Source organism: Mustela lutreola, chromosome 1 (assembly GCF_030435805.1).
Source record: "Mustela lutreola isolate mMusLut2 chromosome 1, mMusLut2.pri, whole genome shotgun sequence".
Taxonomy (NCBI): domain Eukaryota; kingdom Metazoa; phylum Chordata; class Mammalia; order Carnivora; family Mustelidae; genus Mustela; species Mustela lutreola.
Window position 1 is genome coordinate 272,478,062 of NC_081290.1, and position 26,379 is coordinate 272,504,440.

The 26,379-nt window shown below is 38.7% G+C and overlaps 1 protein-coding gene across 7 annotated transcripts in view; it reads left to right on the forward strand.

Annotated features, from left to right (window-relative positions):
• CSTPP1 (centriolar satellite-associated tubulin polyglutamylase complex regulator 1) overlaps positions 1 to 26,379 on the forward strand; it is a 190,542-nt gene that overhangs the window by 78,469 nt on the left and 85,694 nt on the right. For all 7 annotated transcript variants that reach the window (XM_059141824.1, XM_059141814.1, XM_059141833.1 and 4 more), the window contains one exon: positions 3,880 to 4,010. In XM_059141824.1, coding sequence (XP_058997807.1) covers positions 3,880 to 4,010 — 131 coding nt within the window. The remainder of the gene's footprint in view (positions 1 to 3,879; positions 4,011 to 26,379) is intronic.

Consider the following 26,379-nt stretch of genomic DNA (forward strand, 5'->3'; position numbering starts at 1 on the left):
ATACACAGACCAGAAACAGATTCATAAATACAGAGAACAAACTGATGGTTGCCAGAGAGGAGGGCGTGGGGATGGGCAAAACAGGTGAAGGGGATTAAGAGGTGCTATCTTCCAGTCATAAAGTAAGTCACAGGGATGAAAAGTACCCTGTAAGGAATATGGTCAATAATACTGTAATAACTCTGATGGTGACAGATAGGGACTACACTTACTGTGATGAGCAATGTGTTAAGTAGAGAATTGTTGAAATCACTGTGCTGTACATCTGAAACTATAGTTGTATGTCAACTATACTTCTATTAAAAAAGGAAAACTGTGTAGCTAAATATGTATGTTGAAATTGTAAGAGGAATTCTAAGAAGTTAAGATTCTGTCATAGCTTCCAATCTAACGGTCGGGGGGATAATTAAAAAGGAAAATAACTGGGGCACCTGGGTAGCTCAGTCAGTTGACGTCTGACTCTTGATTTCAGCTCAGGTCATGATCTCAGGGTCTTGAGTTCAAGCCCCGCCTCAGTCTCTGCTCTCTTTGTGAAGTCTGCCTGAGATTCTCTCCCTCGGCCTCTGCCCTTCCCCCTGCTCTCTCTCTCTCTCTCTCTCAAAATAAATAAAATCTTAAAAAAAAGAAAGAAACAAAGAAAAGAAAAAACTTCCCTAACACAATAGAAAGCAGGAAAAGAAAAATAATTCATGGAAAAGACATAATAAGATGGCAAAAATTAATCAGATATATATATATTTTTTTTAAACTCACTTATTAAAATACAGAGACTATAAGTTTGGGTAAAAAGCAAAATCCAACTATATACTACTCACCAGAGAAATATCTAAAACAAAATGACCAAGGATTAAAATTAAAAACATAGGAAAAGATATGCCAGGCTAATACTAACCAAAACAAAGTTGGTATTGCAATATTACAGTGATAATATCAGGACAAAGCTCAGACTTTTAAAAACACTGACTCCAGTATTTCCAGTGTGGCTGACTACAAATATAAATCTGATACTTTCAACCTGGTGTTACTTATCTATTCTTTCTAAGCTTTCTAAATCAGCTACCAAAAGCATTTATGAAGTAGTATGTACTATGTGTTCGACAATGTGATGGAGACCAAGATGAATACAACCTAATTACTAAATCATAGATCTTACAGTCTTGTAGGGAATATAAGTCCAGTAAGATTTTTCAAAGGCAGCAGATTATGAGTGCCAGTAGAGAGTTATAAGTGAGGCATCATGGGAATTGGGCATGAGTATAGAATCAGGAAAAAACTTCATGCAAAATGGGGCATTTGAAGTGGTCCTGAAAAACTGGATAGAATTTTAACGGATGGAGGTAGGGAAAAGTTATTTCAGGTGAAGGAGAAACAGTAAAGCTTGGAGCAATATATTGTAATTTTTTGCTTTTTTGTTTGAGCAATCTTATCTAAAAGAATTTTCCCTGATTATATCGCCTATTAACTCTTTAAGTAAAGTGATTATAATCTCTATACTGACCAGTTAAATTTCTTTGGTAGGGATGATCTTAAGACAGTAGTGGAGGGGTGCCTGGGTGGCTCAATCGTTAAGTGTCTACCTTCGGCTCAGATTGTGATTCCAGAGTCCTGGGTTCGAGCCCCACATTGGGCTCCCTGCTTGGTGGGAAGGCTGCTTTTCCCTCTCTGACTCCCCCTGCTTGTGATCCCTCTCTCATTGTGTCTCTGTCAAATTAGTAAAATCTTAAAAAAAAAAAAAAAAAAAGACAGTAGTGGAAATATAAATCTTTTTGAAGTCATTATTATATGTCCTTGGCCTATCAGTGTGTGTTTTAAAATTCTTATTTTATAACTTCTTTTGTAAATTCATTTTTTTAAAGATTTTATTTATTTATTTGACAGAGAGAGATCGCAGGTAGGCAGAGAGAGAGAGTAGGAAGCAGGCTCCCTGCAGAGCAGAGAGCCAGATAAGGGGCTCGAACCCAGGACCCTGGGATCATGACCTGAGCCGAAGGCAGAGGCTTTAACCCACTGAGCCACCCAGGTGCCCCTGTAAATTCTTATCCATACAATGAGTCTCAGCCAGATTCTTCTGTGCATAAATTATTCCCTCTTTTTAAAAAAGATATACATATCTACCTATCTATCTTAAAGGTTTATTTTTAGACAGAGAGAGAGAGAGAGAAAGCACTTGAGGGAGCAACTGGGGCAGTGGGGCAGGAGAGGGAGAGAGAACATCTCAAGCAAACTCCTTGGTGAGTGTGGCGCCCAGCACTAGGACTCAATTTCACAACCCTGAGATCATGACCTGAGCTGAAACCAAGAATCAGATGCTCAACCCACTGAACCACCCAGGTGCCCCTAAAAAAAATATTTTTTAAAAGCTACACTAAAGATATAATTTCACTAGTATTAGTTTCTTTACAGCCCAGATTATGACCTAGACACCAGCTTTTTTCCCATGGGGGGTATGAAGCACACTTTGGGACTAATTCTTTGATGGATAGCTTCATAAATTTAAACTAGATTGTTATCATTTTAGACTTCATTTGCTAGAAATGTGACCTACTCCATTTACCTGTAACAGCTCATTTGCTTTATTTTTCATTTTCCTTTGCTCAAGACAACACTGCAAACTGCATAGTTAACACTTTAGTTACTTTTTAAAAATTTCTCTTCTAACCTAATTCTTTACCAGATGTTTTCCTCATGCGTCCTCATAGTGTCTTAGAAATAGATTTCTACACTAGTTTTCCACAGGGAGAGGAGCATGTAATTTGCCTTTTCATACAGTTGTTAATATTAACAGGAAGAGGCTAATTTTATCTTAAGTGATAACATACTCTATGTTAAAGACAGGTTAGATGTTTCCGTCAGAACTTGGTCAGGGAAGAGGAAAATGGAACAGATGACTCCTTAAATTTTTTTCCTGTTCCGTTCAGAGATTCAGTTTTGTCCCCACTTTAAATTGTCAGCAAATGAAAAGTGGCATTTGGAATTTCCACTGTCTCTCTTGTTTCGCCATCTTCAGTTTAATGACTGCTTCTCTACAAAGATTAACATATTTTCCACTCATGATTTACTTGTCAGAGAATTTTAGGAGTTTTCTGGAACCTGAAATCTGCCTTTAGTTGTGATGATTACTGGATAATTGCCTATTCTTTGGTGGAATTTCCATTTTTAGATTACGCCAGGCTCTACAGCCTTTATTTCTTTGGCAGAAGAACCCAAAGGCAATGGAGTATATTTTTTCCCCTTCTCTGGCCCAGCTTAAACAATGACTCACTTAGGCTCTGGGGCTTTGCTTCATACTCTCATTCAGGGGCCACTTTTTACCCTTGTTCCTCTTATTTGTCTTAATGTTCTATTTGAAATCTTTCATATCCTTTGGCACATGACTTTCCCTCTGAGGTTATTGTCAAAAAGGTATCCATCACCCCCCAAATTGTCTTGAACAGACAATCCAGTTCTGTCCCCATGAGCTATGTTCTTATGGGAGCTGATATAGGTCAAAGAGAGTACAGAAATCATATCTTTAAGGAAACATAATTCCAAATGTGGTAGAAGAAGTATTCTCCAAAAAGATACAAGTGCCAATGTCATCCAGTTAAAGACTCTATCTGAGATGCTCCCATGGCTGATTAAAACTCTCTCAGTGCCTATATGTGGGAGGTAGGAAACACTCAGAGGAAGTGGACTCCAAGAGTTTTCAGAAATATATGGTTATATGAAGAGATTTCTTCACTGAAAGACTTGGTCTAATCTATAGTTCAGAGTTTTATTGGAGAAAAAGGATTTTCTTCCTTTTTGGCAATGGTTCTATGTGGTCTTGATTTTTTATTCTGATTCCAGCCTTCCATATCTCTTTCTCTAATGATGATTCCTTGATTTTTCTCTTTGCAGTTTTAACAGTGTATGTCAGGGAACTCACATTCTCTTTCGGGAATTCAGCTTCATCCAGGCCACCCCTCACAATAGGGCATCATTCTTACGGGCCTTCTGGAAATGCTTCCGAACTGTGGGCAAAAATGGCGGTAAGTGTTTCCAAATCCTTTTCTTGCCTTCCTTTTCTCTTTCCAAAGTTCTGCCTTTGTTTTGTTCCTATAAATACTGTTGAGCACATGCTATAGGAGACTCTCCGAACACCTTACTTTTGAGGAACTATCATCTTGTGTCACAGATACTACCACCATTACTGGTTCCAACACCATCACTAATGATATCTATTAGGAGCCAAATGCAGTTCTAAGCACTTTATGTGTTATGACTCATTTACTCTTCATAACAGCTCTCTGTGGTAGATACTATCATCCCCATCCTATAACTAATGAAACTGGGAATCAGAGGGATTAAATAACTTGACAAGGTTATACAACAATTGCTGGGGTGGGATTCATACCCAGGCAATGTGACTCCAGAACTTTTGCTCTTGGCAAATATTGAAATACATGCAGCAAACTGAAGAAATGATATGAATACAAAGAAGGAAACTCCAGAGTGGGGGGTGGGGGTAGGTTGGGGACACTGTTGTTAGAGAAAGGGGACCAAGCAGATTAGAGAATGTTCTCCTGAGAACTGGTTGTTTGGTCTAATTTGGGAAGGAAGAGTAGGAGTTATCTACATGGATAAAGAAAAGAAGGACATTCTAGGTAGAGCATGTGCTGTGGTGTAGAAGTATAAAAGAACCTGGAATACTTAAGACATCGAGAAGATTAGAATGGCTAGAGTTTGTGAAGGGGGTCAGGGGAGATAAACCTGCGAAGGAATAGAACAGTTAGGTCCTGAAAGACCATTTTTGCCATAAAAAAGGAAGTTGGATTTTATTCTGTAGGTTAAAGGAATTTATTCAGAAGTACGATGTGATGATATCTGAGTTCTAAAAAGATGATTTGGAAGACAGTATAGAAATGGCTTTAGCAGGTGGGACACCTGGGTGGCTCAGTTGGTTAAGTGTCTGCCTTCGACTCAGTTCATGATCTCAGAGTCTTGGGATTGAGACCTGTGTGTTGGGCTCCCTGCTCAGCGGGGAGCCTGCTTCTCCCTCTCCCTTTGTGGCTCCTCCAGCTTGTGTTCTCTTGCTTGCTGACAAATAAATAAATAAAATATTTGAAAGAAAAAAAAGAAAAGAAGTGACTTAGAGGGTGAGTCTGGAGGCAGAGAGTATAGTTAGGAGACTTGCAGTGGTGAGAGATAATGAGAGCCAAACCCAGATTTACTAATATGCTAATATGCTGTTTCTATTCTTTTATTTATTTTTTTTAAGATTTATTTATTTATTTGACAGACAGAGATCACAAGCAGGCAGAGAGGCAGGCAGAGAGAGAGAGAAGAGGAAGCAGGCTCCCTCCTGAGCAGAGAGCCCAATGCGGGCCTCAGTCCCAGGACCCTGAGATCATGAGCTGAGCTGAAGGCAGAGGCTTTAACCCACTGAGCCACCCAGGTGCCCCAATTCTTTTTATTACTCTAATCACAGCTTCTATTACATGTAACTCAAGAGATTATCCATCTCAATTACACTATTGAGCAGAAATATCCAGTGTACTGAGAATCACATCATCTCCTCTATCGCCTATATGCACTAGTGGACAAAAATCAAAGTGGACTCAATTTTAAGTGAACTACCTCAGAGAAACAAACCCATCAGCCTCTACATACAAAAAACTGGGAGCTGTGAATGTACAGGTAAAGTTTGTAGTATTGCACCTGAACCTGTTTTTTCCAAACCTTTCCCAGTCCCTTAGTCAGTCTGTAAATATTTGATTGAATACTCACTATTTTGAAGAATGGTACATACAGCTAGAGCTGGTTTTTGTGGAATAGGCACATGGAGATAACTATGGAAAAGCAGTTTTTAGATCTCCTTAATTCTTTTCCTGATTTAGAAGTGGGGCCTCTTCCAGAATTTATTTACTATCACAAGGGATCCATATAGCATTTGGACTCTGAGCAGATGTAGGTTTCTTTACCTTTTTTACAGCAGCTGCCAGTGATTCATCCAGCTGCTAAGAGGAAGCTGCTCCAAGTTCTCCTTGTTTTTCCTGTGCCATAAACAAGACCTGGATTTTATGCTGGATATTTATTGTTAGGCTTCTTAATCAGACAGCCTCTGATTTCTTAAAGACCAAATGCAACATTTGCAGCTAGGTGATCCTAAAATCTTTGGTTAAGTCATTTTAATATATTCTCAGCTTCTTCCAGGAAACTTTAGAACATCTTTCAGTCCCAGAGTGTTCCCAATTTTAATCCAGAACGAGCGAAAACACTCAGAGGCAAAGTTCCAAAATAAAGTACTTATTAAGCCCCATTTTTTCAACTGAATGCCACGTACCTGACTCCTACTCAGAGGAGCTGATACTATATTGTTCTCCTGCAGATGACTTCCTTAGAACATCTTGTACATATTTTAGCATTATCAGGAAGAAACTGAGTCTTCTGGGAAACAGCACAAGAAGAGCAGAGTTCCAGCATAACATATCTAAAAACGAAGCCACCTGTTGAAAACTAAGGACCTGACGCTTTCTGGCAAGAAACCGTTTATCCTAGTTTTTAGCACATATAGGGATGCAGTGTCATTTCTGCATGACTGAGTACTGAATGATGCTAATTTTCCCATGTCTGAAATTCAAATAACCTCATGAAGATTATAGTGAATGTCTTGCTATCTAGGCAACTTTAGAGTCTTGGAAGCAAAAAGATCTATTCATATGTAATAAGCCTTTAAAATTCAACTTCTCACTTTGGTATTTCTTTCAGTGTGAAAGATTAATCTGAATTTTCCAAGTCTGGCAAAGATTAAAATTCCCTGAAGTAAATCTTCACTTCTGTTTAGGAATATTGGCTCAAAAGAGCTATTGTCCGCAGTTTATTTTTATAGTTTGTTAGAATTTAATTTTGAGCTTTATGCTTTTACAAATGAACAAACACATGCACACATATGTTTGTGTATTTCATTTAATAAAAGTACGAGAGCTACTTCCTCTTCTGCCCATGAAGAAGTACTTACTTAGGGAATTGTCCTCTTGCCATAAACAACTAGAAAATCAGACCGTGTATCTGAAACAATTCTTTCAGACATTGAACAACAGTTAATCTGGGGCTGTGGTCTCTGAGGGGCAGTTGCCAAGCAACAGTACCGGAGAGGAGATCCAAAGAGCACAGCAGTCTTACTTAGTTGAGGAGGCAGAGATTGGGGGTTGGCGAGGCCACAGTGGCCAGAATTTGCAGGGCAGAGTACCAAAGAGGAGGGAGTTGCTTGGTAAGCTCCAGAGAGCTTCGAGCGGGTATTTGAGTCTCTGGCTACAAACTCTGCACATGTGTGGGTTGGAAAAAGAACCACCAGAAAACAGTAGGCCCAACAATTCCTGGAGTATACTCAGGGCCAGGAATAGTTCACGCTGCTACCAGCCAAAGTGGAGAAACCTCAAAGTACATTGGGCATGGACACTGGATAGGGCCCTCAGCAGCTTAAAAACAAAAAGGATTGGATGGGTCTATCTGCAAGTAATTTAACTGTATACCAAAACAAAATTCAGTACTCTTTAAAGAACTCAGTAAAATCTAGCATTCAATAACATAAAATCAACAATGTCTGGCATCCAGTTAAAAATTTTCAGACATTAGAAGAAGCTTATGACCCATAACCAGGAGAAAAATTAGTCAGTAGAAACACAGACCCAAAAAAGACAGAGATAATAGAATTAGCTAACAAGGACCTTCACACAATTATTTTTGATCTTATAAATATGCTCAAGTATGTAAAGGGAAACATGACTATGATTAGGAGATAAATGGAAGTCATTAAAAGATGCAAAAGAAATTTCTAGATTAAAAATATAAAAATGAAAATAATGATGATAGTAATTAACAGTTATGAAGTTGCTTCATATGTAGAATATCTAATTTTTCTTTACAACAATCCTCTGTGTTAGGTAGATACTATTCTTATCACTTTTTCACAGAAAATGAAACTTAGATTCAGAAAGTTAAAGAACTTGTTCTAGATCACAGACCTAGTAAGTGAAAACACCAATGCTGAAGAAGCCAGAAAGTTGACAAGAGGGAGTATTATTTTTTAATGTGTTTTCCATCAGATAGTGTGTGAGGTGCTTGAAATACAACTGAATAAATGACAATACTAGCCCTCAAGGAGCTCACATTTCAGTAGAGTAGTCTCGAATAGTTTCCCTAGAGTGTAAGTGATCATTAAAGCCATATATAAGATTCAATGATAGTGCAAGGGAGGAAATAGTTCTTCAGCAGAAGCTGGGAAAGGCTATAAAGGAATAGGCAGTTGGGAGGGATCTTGGAGTAGTGGAAAGCTATTAAGCAAATAAGGAGTACATTCTAACAAGAAAAAACAAGATTTTTGAAAGTATGATGACATGAAACACTATGGTTCCTAGTGGGAAACTGTAAGAAGTTCATTGTGGCTGGTGCTTAGTACCTAAGAAGGAAACATCCTCCTACTCAGTTGAACCTTATCAATTTGTTGGTATTTTCACATAGGAGACTGGCAAAAATATGGAAAATGGGAGGGAAGACAGGTATTAGGACCAGTTCGGAACCAGTAGAAAAGCACAGGAAGTAGCAGGGAGAGGAATAGCTCTTTAAGGTTGGTTTGACAGGACTTGCTGATTGACTGGGTGCAAGTGTGGGAGAGAAGGGTCAAGAAGGAATGCCAGAATCTAATGTATTGCCAGTTTCATCCATCTCTTCTTTCTCTCTTTCCTTTTTTTTTTCTTGTTTTTTCATTTTTTATGTTTTACTCTGCATTCACTGTGATTTGTCTTCAGAGTCTAGGTATACTCATTCATTCAACAAACACTTATGCATTCGTTGCTAGTGATACAGCAGTGAGTGAAAGCAGAAATTCTTGCTCTCGTGGAGTTTGTTGTCTGATAATTTAGAGATTTGGGGGAAAAAATCCCTTATTTATGAAAGAAGATTACAGTCTATGAATCAGAGACTTGTAATCGGTCTATATAATCATCTGATAAAAACTGCTTTCCCTAAAACAGCTAAAGTTATGGTGGTTAAAGTGATCTCAAGGGAAAATGCAGAGAGTTTAGGTTGAAACAAAGGTTTTGGTCTGGCTTCTCTGTGTAACTGCCTCAGACTTCCACCTGATTTTGCTTGTCACTAATCCTCATCCTCACCACTAAAAACCATTCTGTGAGGATTAACAGTGCTCGCTGCAGGAATGGGTGGCTGTCTTGTTTGAAATATTGAAGAGCATTTGTTACTTTTGTCACTTTTAAAACCAACAAAAATCTTTCCACGTAATCTCTTCAGTCCTGTGGTTTCCTCCAGCCAGTCCTCTGTGCCAGCTACCACCAGAGCTCCACGGCTCCCCATTTGTCCCAGAAACCTGATGTGGCCAGTAAACAACTTCTTCAACCTTCCGTTCCTGGTTCCTGTCTTCCGTTCTACGTATTTCTTCGCAATTCTAATTTTCTTTAATTTTTCCATCTTTACTTCCTTCTTCAAAACCTTTTGTCCACGGAGAACATTGACTTGTGATGCCCCCTCAAATCTTTTACCTCGCTACCTCCAGTAACTTTAATCTTTCCCTCTATTTAATGTTCCCTTTTTTTTTTTTTTTTTTTCCTATTTCGGTTATTTGGGGCTATCACACATGTCACACAAGCATTCCTGGAATGCTTTTGTCACCACCTCCTTTCCCACCCAACTCTCCTCGCCCTCCATGCATAATACCCTTAGGTTGCTAACCTCTCTTTATCCTTTTCAGTCTTAGTTTAAAGGTCAGCTCCTTAAAAGACCTTCTTTGCCCCGCCCTTCCTCATCTGAGCTAGATCCCTTCATTATTCTTCTGCAAATCATCCATCATTTTAATCGGACTGCTTATTACAGCTTCTGGCCAAGTGTTTTTTGGATGACTCTATTTAATGTCCGCCTCCCTTATTAAACTGTAAGCTTGTTGAGGGCAAGAACCTTGTTTGTTCTGCCAATAACTACATTCCTAGCTCCTAACACATGTAAGTTATTTCTTTTTTTGTTATTTAATATGAAGGTTCACCACTTCCCAATCACTATTCAATGATCTGTGATTACTGAACAGATTATATTATTATCTCTTATATTGGAGGGTAGGGTTGTTTCAGAAGAGCTTTATACTCTTCAATTTTGTTTTGGGGCTTTGATTTAAAATGATAATAGCTACTCCTTATTGATCACCTACTGTAGGTAAGGCATAAACCTCACATTCAAAATGCCCCACTGAAAAATGGCCCATTCAAAGCTATACAGTATCAGTCAACATCTAAGTAAAATAATGTTCAGTACCCTCTGGTGCTTCCAAACAAGGATTAAAAAGATTTAGATCATGGTCTGTATGCAAACTTTATTTATTTTTATTTATTTATTCTGAGAGAGAGAAAGAGAGCATTGAAGGGAGGGGATGAGGGAGAGGGAGAGAGAGAAGCTCAAGCAGGCTCCATCCCCAGCGCTGAGACCAGTCTCACGACCTGAGATCATGGCCGGAGCTGAAATCAAGAGTTGGACACTTAACCAACTGAACCACCTGTGTGCCCCATGATCTGTATGCAAGTTTCAAACATTGACAAGGATGTAACTAGTACTGCCTCTTCTTCTTTTGTATTCTGGGTCGTGCCTTTATGCTCTGAAAGAAATCACAAACTGGTAGTGGTCAGCTGACAACACGTGCCTTGGCCTGCAGTTATGTCTTCTTTGGCTAGCAGTATTATATTTTTTTAGGAGTCGTGTAGGTGGCTCAGTCAGTTAACCCTCTGACTTTTGATTTCAGCTCAGGTCTTGATCTCATGGTGGTGAGTTCAAGCCCTGCGCTGGGCTCTGCACTAGGTGTGGAGCCTACCTTTAAAAAGAAATAAAAAATTTTTTAAAATAATTTTTTAAAATTAGATGCCAACATTTAACGTAAAAATCTCCATTCAATTTCACTTGAAGAATGGAAAATCATCCCAATACCATGCCCACATTCCAACAGAGAGGCAGTTTGCCAGGGGAGAGCTACAGCTGCTCCCTTTAGACAGGGTGTATGGTGGCCTCAGATTTGCCACCGTCCCCAGCTGCCTTGCTTCATCTGCTTATGTTTCCTGCCTGGCCTCTGTAGGCATTCGAGTTTGCTACCATTGCTAGGACTTCTTGGTCCATTTATAATCACTTGAAAGGTAGAGTTACACTCTTAATTCTGAATGAGGAGTCAGGAACTTATTCTTTGACTAGATTCTCTTTCTCTTTTCTCCTTGTTATCTTGAAATCTCAAAAAATTTTAGAATTTAAAGGGACCTTAGAAGTCATCTTGTGTTGAAATTAGGAATAAGGTTTTAAAATATATTTATCCCTTGATTGTGGTAAAATATACATAACATGAAATTTACATTCTAGACACCTTTTAAATAGAGAAATGTTGGGGCACCTGGTTGGCTCAGTCGTTAAGCGTCTGCCTTCGGTTCAGGTCATGATTTCAGGGTCCTGGGATCAGGCCCCGCCTTGGGCTCCCCTCATCAGGGAGCCTGCTTCTCCCTCCTCCACTCCTCCTACTTGTGTTCCCTCTCTCACGGTCTCTCTCTCTGTCCAAGAAATAAATAAAATGTTTTTTAAAAATTAAAAAAAAAATAGAGAAATCTTTCTTGGTGATAAAATATAAATAACATAAAATTTAACATTTTAGCCATTTTTAAAAAGATTTGATTTATTTATTTGAGAGAGAGAGAGAGCATGAGCTGGGGACCAGGGGGCAGGTGGAGAAGGAGAAGCAGGTTCCCTCCTGAGTGTGGAGCCCAATGTGGGACTCAATCCCAGGATGCTGAGATCATGACCTGAGCTGAAGTCAGATGCTTAACCGACTCAGCACCCATTTGAACCACTTTTGAATGTACATACAATTGAGTGGTATTAACTACATTCACATTGTTGTGCAACCATCACTACCATTCATCTCCCTAATTTTTTCACCTTCCCAAACTGAAACATTTTACCCATTAAAAAGTTACTCCCCATTTCCCTATCCTCTAGCCCCGAGTAACCAGTATTTTATTTTCTGTCTCTATGTCTTTGACTATTCTAGGTTTCTCATATAGATGGAATTACATGATATTTGTCCCATTGTATCTGGCTTATTTCACAAAGCATGATGTTCTCACAGTTCATCCATGTTGTAGTATGTGTCAGAATTTCATTCCTTTCTATCCATTGTGTATATATATCATATTTTGTTTGTCAGTTCATCTGTCAACAGACACTTGGGATGCTTCTACCTTTTGGCTATTGTGAATAACACAGCTTTAAACATAGGTGTGCAAGTATATGTGTTAGTTCCTGTCTTTGATTCGTGACCATTTTCTTAGGAGTAGAATTGCTAGGTCATATGACAATTCTATGTTTAACATTTTAAGGAATTGCCATACTCTTTTCCATAGTACCTTCACCATTTTACATGCTTACAAGAAATTCACAAGGATTCCAGTTTTTCCAGATCTTCAACAACACTTGCTATTTCCTGTTGTTTTGATAAAAGGCATCCAAATGGGTATGAAATCATATCTCATGTTTTGATTTGATTTTCCATGTTTTGATTTTCCATGTTTTGATTTGCATGTCCCCAATGAGTAATGATGTTGAACATCTTTTCATGTACTTATTGGCTATTGGATTTTTTTATTTTTACCAGTTGCATTTTTAAAAATTTATTTTAATTCCAGTATAGTTAATATACAGTGTTATTTTAGTTTCAGGTGTACAATATGGTGATTCAGCAGTTCTGTATATTACTTAGTGCTCATTAAGATAAGTGTATTCTTAATTAGCTTCACCTGTTTCCCACATCCTTCCAACCATTTCCTCTCTGGTAGCCATCTGTTGTTCTCTATAGTTAAGAGTCTGTGTCCTGGTTTGTCTCTCTTTTTTCCCCCCTCTTTGCTCATTTGTTTTGTTTCTTAAATTCTACATATAAGTGAAATCATATGGTATTTGTCTTTCTCTGACTGACTTCTTTTCTTTTTTTTTTTTTTTAAAGATTTTATTTATTTATTTGACAGACAGAGATTACAAGTAGGCAGAGAGGCAGGCAGAGAGAGAGGAGGAAGCAGGCTCACTGCTGAGCAGAGAGCCCGATGTGGGGCTCGATCCCAGGACCCTGGGATCATGACCTGAACTGAAGGCAGAGGCTTAACCCACTGAGCCACCCAGGCGCCCCTCTGACTGACTTATTTTCTTTAGCATAATACTTTCTAGCTCCATCCATGCCATTGAAAATGGCAAGATTTCATTCTTTTTATAGCTGAATAATATTCCTGTGTGTGTGTAGATATATGCCACATCTTTTTTATCCATTCGTCTATGGATGGACACTTGAATTACTTCCATAGTTTGACTATTGTAAATAATGTTGCAGTAAATTTCGGAGTTTATATATCCCTTGGAATTAGTGTTTTTGTACCCAGTAGTGTGATTACTGGATCATAGGGCAGTTCTATTTTTAATTTTTTGAGGAACATCCATACTGTCATAAAATTACTGTTTAATTTTTTGAGGAACTTCCAAACTGGTGGTGTCTACACCAGTTTGCATTCCTACCAACAGTGCACAAGGGTTCCTGAGCAGGGAGCCTGATAATCAGATTTGATCCCAGGACCCTGGGATCATGACTGGAGCTGAAGGCAGATACTTAATGACTGGGCCACCCAGGCACCCCCATCTTTTTGCCCTCTTGATGGTATCTTTTGGTGCACAAAAGGTCTTAATTTTGATGAAGCCCAGTTTATCTATTTTTTCTTTTGTTCCCCATGCTTTTGGTGTTCTATCTATGAAATCATTGTCAAATTCAGTGTCATGAAGACATTGGGTTGTTTCCTTCTAAGAGTTTTATAGTTTTAGCTCTAAAGTTAAGGTCTTTGATCCATTTTGAGTTAATTTTTGTATATGGTGTGGATCAGCTTCCTTCTTGACATGCAGGTATCTGTTTTCCCCAGCACCACTTGCTGGAAAGACTTATTGAATAGTCCTTTCCCCAATGAATGGTACCCTTATTGAAAATGATTTGACCATATCTTTGAAGATATGTTTCTGGGCTCTATATTCTATTCGAGTGGTCTATATATCTGTCTTTATGGCAGTATCATACTGTTTTAAGTTCTGTAGCTTTGTATGAAGTTTCAAAGTTAGGTAATTTGAGTCCTCCAACTTCATTCTTCTTTTTCAAGGTTGTCCTGGCTATTCAGGGCCCCTTGCAATTCCATATAAACTCAAGGATTAGCTATACCATTTCTGGGAAAAAGTTTGTTGGGATTTTGATAAGGATTGTGTTGAATCTGTAGATTTCTTTGGATAGTATTGACATCTTAACGATGTTAATTCTTCTGTTAAATAAAAAAAACTCAACCAAGTAAATTGTAAAGAACTAACTGACTTTATTAACAGATTCATAGGGGCACCTGGGTGGCTCAGTTGGTTGAGCTTCCTACTCTTGGTTTTGGCTCAGGTCATAATCTTGGGATTGAGCCTCGAGCCTGGCTATGCGCTCAGTGCGGGGGTCTGCTTGTCCCTGTCTCTCCCCCTTTGGCCCTTCCCATCTGCCTCTCTCCCCTCATTCTTGTGTACTTTCTCTCTCTAAAATGAATAAATAAATAAAATCTTTAAAAACTAATAGATCTATGAATCAGGCAGCATCCCATCTAGCATGTAGAGGGGAGTTTCACTGAGCTGCTGAAAAAGAAAGGATTTTAAAGATAAAGAGGGAGCAGAAAGAAGGAAATAATTATTGAAGAATGCACTGTTTAAAGCAAGGGTCACCCTCCTAAGGGGATTGAAAGAGATATATCAGTAAATTTCCTCCTCCTTGTCAGGTGACTCCCATATTGACTGGTTAAAAGTAACCTTCCTGGGGAGTTGAAACTGCAATTAGGTTAGGTACTAAGCCTTGGTTTACTGACACAGGACCTTAATCTAAGTGATACCATTTTAGGCCTATGATTTTCTTTTTTAAGTCCTTTCTAATGTCATTCAGCAGTGTTTTATAGTTTTCAATGTGAAAGTCTTTCACCTCCCTGGTCAGATTTATTCCTAAGTATTTTAGTCTTTTCATACAATTGTAAATGGAACTATTTTTCTTAGTTTCCTTTTCACGTTTTTCACTGCTACATTATGGAACTGTAGTTGGTTTTTGTGTGTTGATTGTGTATCCTCCATCTTTGCAGAATTCATTTATTAGTTGTAAAAATGTGTATGTGTGTATGAGAGGAGAGGGAGAGAGAGAGATTTTTAAGGTTTTCTACACAGAAGATGATGTCATCTTCATACAGAGATAGTTTTACCATTTCCTTTCCAACTTGGATGCCTTTTATTTCTTTTTCTTACCTAATTGCTCTGGTTAGAACTTCCTGTACTGTGTTGAGTGGAAGTGACAAAAGCAGGCATCCTTGTCTTATTCCTGATGTTGGGGGAAAACTTTCCAGTATTTGGTTTTGAGATAAAAGCTTGTCAAGAAAATTGTGATTCACACAGATAATTCGCTTCAGATACTTAGAGCTTTGTTTTTCACATCTTGACATCCAGTCAAAAGTTTTTTTTTTGTTAAACTGAATTAGTTTAGGGGCGCCTGGGTGGCTCAGTGGGTTAAAGCCTCTGTCTTTGGCTCAGGTCATGATCCCAGGGGTCTGGGATCAAGCTGCACATTGGTCTCTATGCTCAGCAGGGAGCCTGCTTCCTCCTCTCTCTCTCTGCCTATTTGTAATCTCTGTCTGTCAAATAAATAAATAAAATCTTTAAAAAAAACTGAATTAGTTTAATTATATGTCTAAATATTCAAAATGCAGTGATAGTAAATTGTTGTGTCAAAGCTGAGTAACTAATGTACCTAACAATTGGCCACATTCCTAATTGATGAATAATCAATTTGGAGAAACCAATTAATTTTCTCAGCTAGTTTGAAAACTTTATTGTTTAGAGAAAAATAAATGTGTCTTATAACATTATATATGAGTTGATTAATGGTGTTATTTCTTAAGAAAATCAGATACCTCAGAGGCTTCTATCGATTGAGTTGTGTGCCCCAAAATTCATATTTTGGAGCCCTAACCCCAAGGTATTTGGAAGTAGGGTCTATAAAAATGTAAATTAGGTGATATGAAGTCATAAGGATAGGGTCCTGATCCAAAGGGATTAGTGTCCTTACAAGAAGAGACACCAGAGAGCCTATGTGCTCTCTTTGCCATGTGGCGGCACAGTGATTAGATGGCCTTCTGCAACCAGAGATACTCCCAGACACCGACCTTGCTAGCTCCTTGATCTTGGAATTCCAGTCTCCAGAACTGGAAGAAAATAAATTTCTGTTGTTTAAGCAACTCAGTCTATGGTATTGTTATGGCAGTTCAAGCAGACTAATACCAAGACCATCTTTTTACTCACTGGTTCAGTACAGAAAAATTCTGTTTTGCATGCTGAGTCCAAATCCTGTTTTGATTCAACACTAACATTTTATCGGAGGCTATAAGTATGGCAGTGTTATAAGCCTTAATTGAGCTATTTGATTTATCTAAAATATCAGCAAGATTTCCAAGTTTCCAAGCAAGATTTCCAAGATTTCCTATGTTTAATGAATTTATTTAAACTAGAAATAATAACAATTGATTTCGCTGACTGTTGTTCTGACAGTCTTATCCTAATAAGATTGACAGTCCATATCAATGTGTATAACACTTGACCTATGGTGTTTTGAAATAAGGCTCCCTAATTTTAACTGCTAGTGCTTATCTACACAACATCTGAGGACATTTTTGTGCCTTGCCTTTATGTGGTCCTCTGCTCCATAAATTTTTTCTGCCATTGCTTTTTCAGTCCCAGTTCAAACATGCCTACATTTTTTTTTTTACCACTTTAGTATCTTAACACTTGAAGACTTCTGTTTTATAACTATCAAACATTTATAAAGTAGAAAACCTACTTTGTTTGGTTCCATAACCACATCATATAGAGGCAAGTAAGAGGAGGAGGGCTTGTTAACATCTGTACTCTCACCCAGTAGAATGTAAAGATTTTATATAATCTCAGTTTTCATGTTAATACAGTCCTGGATTAAAAAGAAGAGAAAATGAGCAGGGCAGATAAAAACCTTTCTAATCAGTAGCACATTTACATATATACATTTGTGGAGCCAGAGAAGCTCCACAGTGAGTTAATATGAAAGCACAGGTCAGTTGTGTCTGTGTAATAAAACTCCCTGTGGGAAAGATTTAGTATACATTTTGTTTTTCTCATAGATTTTAAATAAAGGTATGTTTTTAATAAGAAAAATATTAAAATTAAACATTTGTAGAACCTTATAAATGCCTCTGAAGAATTCTAGTCTTCTGGTTTGAAAACTATTGATGTACTTCAACCCTTACCCCATCATACTGATAAAAAATCAGGGCCCCCCCCACCAAAAAAAATGGGGGCCCAATATCTCCCAGCCAGTTGATAAATTCAGGCATTCTCTCAGTCAAGTGCCATTGGCATTAGGATCAAGGGCTCCTGCTCTGATGCTAAATGAACATAAATATGATATTGAGTGATTTCCTGAAAGCCTAAAATGTGATCAGAGGAGTTAAGGCATAACAATATATAATGTGTTTGTCTGTGATCTTTCATTGCTTTATAGGCGAGGAAAGGTAGTGACAAATTTTTTAATTTTAAGTTCCATTTACCTGTCTTTTAGAGAAAAAAATGCATAGTTATTCCATCTTTTATTTAAAATTTAAAAATCATGATTCTTATTATTGGGGGAAGCATAGTACTTGTTTTACTACATCATAGTTCATGCTTTGAAGGGCATAATAAACAGAATTTGGAAGTTCTTTGAAAATATAACCAAGGATTTCTTTAAACGTTAGGCTGAAGGGAGATCCTCAGTATGAGATGTTTTAAACCCATTCTCTAAAGTAGATGTACCATAAAACAGAATGCTATGCCTTAGGCTTCTGAGATCTCCTGATTTCGTGGTTCTATTAGAAACAAAAGTAAATGACTAATTTAAACTTACACAGTATGAATCAAAATAAAACGACCTTAGGTTAAAGATGTCAGTGTAATAAACCGTACTCAAATTTGGTTGTGTTGGTAGATTTTAAGCTGGCAATATATAAAAGAAAGTCTAAGTAGTGTTGAAAATTTAATCTTTTCCAGTTTTATGTTGCTTGGCATAACCTGCTCTTCATTCCCACTGCCACCACCTGACCCTAATTTCAAACGATAATCGGAGAGTTTGTCCTAATTAACCCAGCACCAGAGAGATTGTCAAAAAGACAGATTCCTTGAGTCCATCTCCCAATTTACTAAATCAGTCAGCAGGGGAGGGGCTTGGGATTTTCTTTTCTTTTCTTTTCTTTTTTGCAAGCATTTCAGGTGATTCTTATTATCTCTCAAGTGTGGGAAACATTGAATAACTTTTGAACTTTTTTTTTCTTTGCTCCAGTCCTTGCTCTACATCAGTGGTTTTCAACCCTAGCTGCATATCAAGTTCACTTAGGGAAGTTTAAAAAAAATACAGTGATGCCGAGGCCCTGTCCCAGACTGATTTAATCAGAATCTTTTGGGTTGGGGCCTATGCTATTTTTTTTTTTTTAAAGTTTAAAGTAAAAAAAATGTTTTGCAGTATAACATATGTAGAGAAACGTGCAAGGCAATAAACATACAGTACAATGGATTTCTACAAAATAAACATACTCCTATAATATTCATCAAGATAAAGATAGAGAATATCTCCAGCATGGCAGACGCCTCTCCCAGGCCCCCGTCTAGTCATTAATCCCCTCGAGGGTATCATTAGTCTCACTTATATCACCATAACCTTTATGTGCCTGATTTTGAACTTTCCATTGCTAGAATCATAGAGCATATGTACTCTTCTGTGTCTGGCTTCTTCTGCTCAGTGTTATAGTTCTCATTTGTTGTTGGGCTTAGCTACAGTTCCTTTCTGTTGTTATACAGAATTCCATTTTATATGTAAACCACAGTTTATCCACCCTACAGTGGGTGGCATTTGGATCGTTTTCAATTTGGGGCTGGTACAAACAATGTTGCTATAAGCATACTTTTCTTTGTTTCTTGGTGCATAGATTTCTGTTAGGTGTGTACTTAGGAGTGGGGAATGTGTGTTTTCAGCATTAGCACATGTTCCTTCCCAGGTTCCCAAAGTGACTGTATCATTCTCCACATTTAAGTGCAGTTTATGAGCATTCTTGTGGTTCTGGAACTTTTTGTGGGGCACACGTATTTTAAAAGCTCTGCAGTTGATCCTGATAACCACTGAAGCTTGAGAACTACTTCCTGCAAAATCTTTTATAAATGTAATTCTCTAAAGCACAGCTCTGGGCTTGTCCACCCCCGCTTAGAACGTCCATGGCTCTGTATTGCCTACTAAGGAAATAGGAACTCCATTACCTTATTGTAGGCCGCTCATGATCTAACCTTGGCCTTTCCAACCGCTACTCTCCTACTCGTAGCCTAACCACACAAAGACACTCCATTCCCCCAAATGCTCCTATGCTTTTCCCTTTGTACACCTTTGTTTTGCTTTTCTGTGTAGAACTTTCTTGCATGTCTGCCCGTTCTCAGGTAGACCTGGCTCAAAGTAACACGTCTAAAAGTCCTTGTAATTATCACATTCTCTCCTCCTTGCCCTCCCCAACTCCATTCAAAAGTGGCACTTTAGGGGCATCAGTGGGTTAAAGCCTCTGCTTTTGGCTCAGGTCAGTATGTTTATTTTGAGCCCCACATCGGGCTCTCTGCTCAGCGGGGAGCCTGCTTCCTCCTCTCTCTGCCTGCTTCTCTGCCTACTTGTGATCTCTGTCTGTCCAATGAATAAATAAAATATTAAAAAAAAAAGTGGCACTTTATCCACTCTTATGGCACTTATTCTATCATATCTTACATGTGGCTACTGGCAAATGTAGACTCTCCTAAGATGTCACGTGGAGTTAAGAAAAAGGGGCTTTTTCTTTCTTACATCCCTATGTAGGTTATAAATTTAGAGTTTCAAGCTTCATGTGAAGCAGTGAAGAGAAAGGCTTTTTAAGACTTAAGGGGCCCAAGGTTCAGGTGGACTTTTTATTAGATAGAGCTGTGTTGTATCTAATAAAACTACATTTTCCAGGCCTCAGTCTTCTCATCTGTAAAATGGGGAGTATACAACTTCAAAGTTGTGAAAACGCAGTGAGATAACAGATGAAAGCAGTTAGTAATCTTGGCACATAGTAACCACTCCATCGATGCCAGCTGCTTGTGTCATTGTGATAAGTATCATCGTTAACTCCCTTGATGGCAGAGACAGCACATTTTATCTCTGAATCTTCATTCAGTGCCTTAGCTTGTTTTGGTGTTCTAAATGATGGGTGAAAAATTCGTGAATGCCTCCCGGATGATTGCATGGGCCATGCTTATTTACAGCCCCTTTCCAATAAGATCTGTGTATCTTGGAAGGAACAGTTCAAATTCCAATTTAACCATCAGATAGGGACAGAAAGGAGGTTTCTACTACAAACTTCTTAAAACTATATTAAAAAGGCCAAATCCCCAGTTTAACCGTACGACAGCTGCTGTCCTTCAGCTGCCAGGAAACAGGGAAAACCCTCCAAAAGCTATTTGCTGTTTGTTTGTTCATCTGATAAACACGCCACGACTTGGGGAGAGCACACACTTCCCCTGCAGGCAAGCGTGGGGCTGGGAAGTTGCAAGTAGCAGCAGTGAGGAAGAAATCCCCACTCTGTGGGAGAGGTTCCTGCAGGGGCGCCGCTCAGCCCATGTGCAGTTTTGCTGACTTATTTACCGAGATGAAGGGACTGGGTGTGGCCACTCGGAGATTCCTCCTGGGAAGTCGCTTCAAGAAATCTCCTTTATTTCCTCACCCTTCATCTCTGTTCTCTGGCTTTGGTGCAAGGGTGCAGTTAGTCGCGCCCACTTGGCCGCTGCTCGTTGCGCGCTGAATTCTTTGAAGCCAGCTCTTGCAGCCAAGGATTCCCTGCCCTGTTCTTTTCTCCTTGCCCTGATTTAAAAAACAGTTCTGGAAATTCTCATCTGGCATGGATGAGAAGGAACTTCATGGGTTGCGCGCTGTTTTTCTAGATACACAGGAACCATTTAAGGACCTTCAGAGTTTTAAGTTATTCTCTCTCAAAAACCCAGTATTAATGGATTTTACATGAACAAATTATAAAGTAACTTCTGCCATCACCACTGGCATTTAAAAGTCTTTCAGTGCTAAGAGGCCAGGCAAGTGGGACGAAACTGATACCGGAAAGTATTTATCACGACCGCCATCACTTGCGGGAGGAATGTAAGAATGTCCAAGCCAAAGGAGACCTCAGGAAAGATGTGTAACAAAACATACAAAGATTAATGGGTAGTCCCTGAAGGCATTTACCAGGTGACCGAGATCTTCAAATAGGAACAAACAGATGCATTTAGTCACATTATGATCACAGTGGATCTGATGACAAAAGAATTAGGAGCCTGAAAAAAGATAGAGTTCTGGTGCTTACAACTTTATTTGTCATGCTAATTGGCTGATAATTCCTTAGAAACACATTTCTACCTTTTTTAAATTTATTTTTTAAAGTATGTGTATATGTGTGTGCATATGTGGCTTATTTTTTTAAAGATTTTATTTACTTTGACAGAGCACAGGCAGGCAGAGCAGCAGGCAGAGGGAAAGGGAGAAGCAGGATCCCTGCTGAGCAGAAAGCCTGATGTGGGCCTCGATCCCAGGACATAGGATCATGACCTGGGTCAAAGGCAGATGCTCAACCGACTGAGCCACCCAGGCACTCCCACATTTCTACTTTTAAAATAAAATTAAATTCAGGAGGCAATGACGGACAAGAAAGTAACACTGAAAAATTGACATTTATTGTCTTAAGTTGCAGAACAGCAGAATGGTGTAATGACCATTTATATATGATTATATATATCTTATGTCTGTGCATGTTTATATGCATACCAAAATGTTTGTAAAGAGGTTTACCAAGATGTTATTAGTGGTTTTCTGTCAGTACTGGCATGGTTACTTTTTTCTTCACACTTTTCTCTATTGTTCAAGGTCGTTGTGTTTTGTTTTGTTTTTTTTTTATAGTGATCATGCAGCCTTTCACAATCACAATAAAAATGAAGCTATTTTTATTTTGGAAAAAAAGAAAATTTGGAGCTACCTGGGTAGCTCAGTGGGTTAAGCATCTCACTTCATCTCAGGTCATGATCTGAGGGTCCTGGGATCCAGCCCCATGTCAGGCTCCCTGCTTCTCCCTCTCTCTCTGCCCCTCCTCCTGCTCATGCTCTCTTACTCACTCATGCTCTCTCTCAAATAAAAAAATAAAATCTTAAAAAAAAAAAAGAAAAGAAATTTTCTTTGAGTATCTGCTGTGTGTCCAAAGTAGTATTAGGAGTTATCTAGAAAAGAAGGCTGTGGCCTTGCTGTCAAGATGCATACAATCTAATTGGGAAGATAACTCAAGAGCAGTATAGAGTGTAACCAGGTGTCAGGACATGTGGTTCAAGGAAGTGCCACAGGTCACCAGGAAGAGGATGTCACATGGAAGCTTCTATTGAAAAGAAGAGGCTCAGGTTGGACCTTGAAAGACGGCTGGATTTGACTAGGAGGAGGGAAGAGGGCGTTTTAAGCAGCATGAGCACTGAAGCGATGATGATAATTTGAAAGGACAGTGAGGAAACCAGCTTATCTAGAGTAATAAGCAAATAGGACTTGTGGTAGAGAAATTTGCTCTCTTACCAATCTTATTCCCTAAGCTGTCTTAGGGGATCTAATGCAAACTATACTTTAGCATACTGAGCATTTTATTTTATTTTTAAAGATTTATGTATTTATTTGAGAGAGAGAGCACACACACAAACAGAGGAAAGGACTAAGGGAGAGGGAGAATCCCCAGCAGACGCCCCACTGAGCTCAGAACACAGAACTCCATCTTACGACCCTGAGACCATGATCTGAGCCGAAATCAAAGTCAGATGCCCAACGGACTGAGCCACCCAGGTGCCCTATACTTGAGCATTTTAAGAAGCAGATCCTAGTAAAGTAAATATAATTATTCTGAATATTGACCTAAAGTGACATAACAATATGGCTGCATTTCATTATGTTAGTGTATTGAAGATGGAAGACTTCAGTACGAGTGCTCTGTAATTCTCTCATCTCTGTCCAGAAGCTTGTTCTCAGTTCAGCCAGTGGCTTTTGTATGGTTTTTTAATTTGTGATTAATATATTCCTATCCCTTTCTTCTTCTATTAAAAAAAATTAAAAAGTAGGACATGAAGGGTGGGGCCTAAACAAAACCAAAAGTTTATTTTTGAAAAGTACATTAAAATTGAGACTTCCAAACCATGAAGTTAGGATTCCCTTCAGCAGTTACTTGGTTAGCATGATTACATTGAATTTGTAGTATATACCCTAAATACTGTAGCTATGTAAACTGCATTTATCATGCAAACAAGTTTTTCTGAGAACCATATATTTGAAATTCTAAAAACAAAATGTTAATCATGAGGCTTTCCTTTCTGAATTCATGTTTTTATTAAATGTTTTTAGTGTACAAAGCACCGTGCTAGGTAATGAAAGGTATGCAGAGAACTCATTCATTCATTTTTTCATTCACTCAGCAGTATTTGTTGAATGTGCTCTCTGTGCTAGGTTATTACTCTAGGTGCTGGAGCTAAAAGGATAAGGAGGATATAATTCTCTTATTAAGGAGTTCATAGTCTAATTGGAGAGAAAATGGACATCTAAGTAAACAGTTACAGATCACTAGTAGAAAGTGTCAGGGCAAGTATGCATGTTTATTTGCTCTCTCTGTACAACACACTAAAATTATAATATAGGGGGGAAAGGCTAGAAAGCCAAAAGGAAAAACAGAACAAGAGAAGAGATTACATTAACAGACAGGTGTCAACTAAATTTTAGAAGCTGAACAGCAGATGGTTAAGTAGGAACAGATTTAGCAGAGAAAGCTGATGACTACCTACAAAAAGGAAAGGTGTCTGCACTTGATCTTAGCCAAAAGGCCAAGAAGCAATGGGAAAGGTGTCTGTCTGTGTCACAGAGGTCCAGGGGTCAGGAACTGGAAACGACGGTTACTCTGAAATTAGGGGTGTGAGGAAAGCTGAAAACAGGAAGATCTGTTGAAAGTCTTTATAAGAAGCAGTTAGATCCCTAGGTCCTCTCCCCTTCATCAAGCATCAGGGTCATTGCCCTTCTGAATCCAGTAGAAGTTTGGAGAAACTAAACTGGAGGAACTCTCAACTCAGGAATGAGATACTCAGAGCAGAGGTGAGGAGGTCTAATGAAAACAAGAAGATTAAGACAGTGTCTGTACGCCAAATATTGATATCCTGTTCCCTTCCTTTGCTTAGCTCTCAGAATGCTGGCTGCCAAGTGGATCCCCTCCAGACATAAGTCTGGAATATTTTCTGGAGAAACTAAAGTAACCCCTATGAATATGATGTTTAGGAGTTCCACTGTGAAATGACCAGATCTCATATTCACTGTACAAAGATCAATGTTAATAAGCTCCATCCATTCAGTTAATGAGCTTTTTAATATCTCACTCTAAATATGGATGAACATACGCAAGGATCGCCAGTCATGTGGAGGAAGTCTCAAACATGATAGTCAGAAGCCAAAACAAAACTGACAGGGCAGAGGAGGAGGAAACTCAGACGTAGTGACAATACAAGGAAAAGAAAACTTCAAGAAAGCTGTTATTAATAATCTCAGGAGTTAAAAAGAGAAGATACTGGACCCATTAAATAGACCAGCCTGCTATAAGCAATGTCCGCAATAGCCAAACTGGGAAAAGAGCCTAGATGTCCATCGGCAGATGAATGGATAAGAAGATGTGGTGTATACACACACACACACACACACACACACACACACACACACAGAGGAATATTATGCAGCCTTCAAAAAATGAAATCTTGCCACTTGCAAAGACGTGGATGGAACTAGAGGGTATTATGCTAAGTGAAATAAGTCAGTTCGAGAAAGACAATTATCGTATGATCTCACTGATATGTGGAATTTGAGAAACAAGGCAGAGGTTCATGGGGAAAGAGAGGAAAAAGTGAAATGGTACAAAACCAGGGAGGGAGACAAACCATAAGAGACTCTTAATCTCAGGAAACAAACTGAGGATTGCTGGAATGGAAGTGGGTAGGAGGGATGGGGTGATTCATGATGGACACTGGGCAGGGTATGTGCTATGGTGAGCGCTGTGAATTGTGTAAGACTGATGAATCACAGACCTGTACCCCGAAACAAATAATACATTATATGTTAATTTTTAAAAAAAGAAAAAAAGATTACCCTGCTATTAAAAAAAAAAAAAAAAAAGAACAGGAAAGGGTTCTTAGAAATTGGAATACCAGAAATAAAAATTCAGGGGCACCTGGGTGGCTCAGTCAGTTAAACGTCTGACTCTTGCCTTTGGCTCAGGTCATGATCTGGGGGTTGTGAGATGGAGCCTCATGTGGGGTTCTGTGCTGGGTGTGGAGCTTGCTTGGGATTCTCTCTCTCCCTCTGCCCCTCCCCACCTCTAAAAAGAAATGAAAAAGAAAAAAATCCAATAGAAGGGCTGTAAAGTTAAGTTGATGATATTGCCCAAAACAGGCCCAAAACTGGAAAGTAAGAGAAATCATGCAAAAAATGTAGAGGCCCAGTCCTGGAGTATAACATTGAAGAAAGAAAACAGAAGAATTAAAATGCCATCATGCTTCCCAACAGCAATTCTGGAAGCTAAAAAAACAATAGAAAACACTTTCAGAATTCTAGGGGAAGATTATTTCTGACCTCAAATTCTGTGCCAAGCCAAATTATAAATCAACTATAAGATAGAATGTAGATTTTTAGATAGGCAAGAGCTTATAAATATTAACTCCCATATAGCTTTTCTCATGAAACTCCTAGAGGTTGTGTTTTCTCAAAAAATGGAAATAAACCTAAAAAGGTGGGAAATTATGGGATCTAGAAACAAGGGATCCAACAACACAGGAGAAAGTCTAAGAGAAGTCTTAAGATGATAATGAAGGATAGACCCAGACCACCATTTGTGCAGAAGAGCTAGAAAACAACCAGTTCAAACTGGAGCAGCAGAAAACTTCTAGAGGAATGTATAGAAGAATATAAAAACAGAACTGCTAAAACTACTGTATCAGGGGAATCTGGGTGCCCCAGGCAGTTAAATATCTGACTCCTGGTTTTAGCTCAGGTCATGATCTCAGTGTCATGAGACTGAGCCCCAAGTAGGGCTCTGCAGTAAGCATAGAGTCTGCTTAAGATTCTCTTCTCTCTCCACCCCTTCCTGTTGCTCTCCCTCTCTCAAATAAATAAATATTTCTTAAAAACCAGTTGTGTTTGGGAGGGAG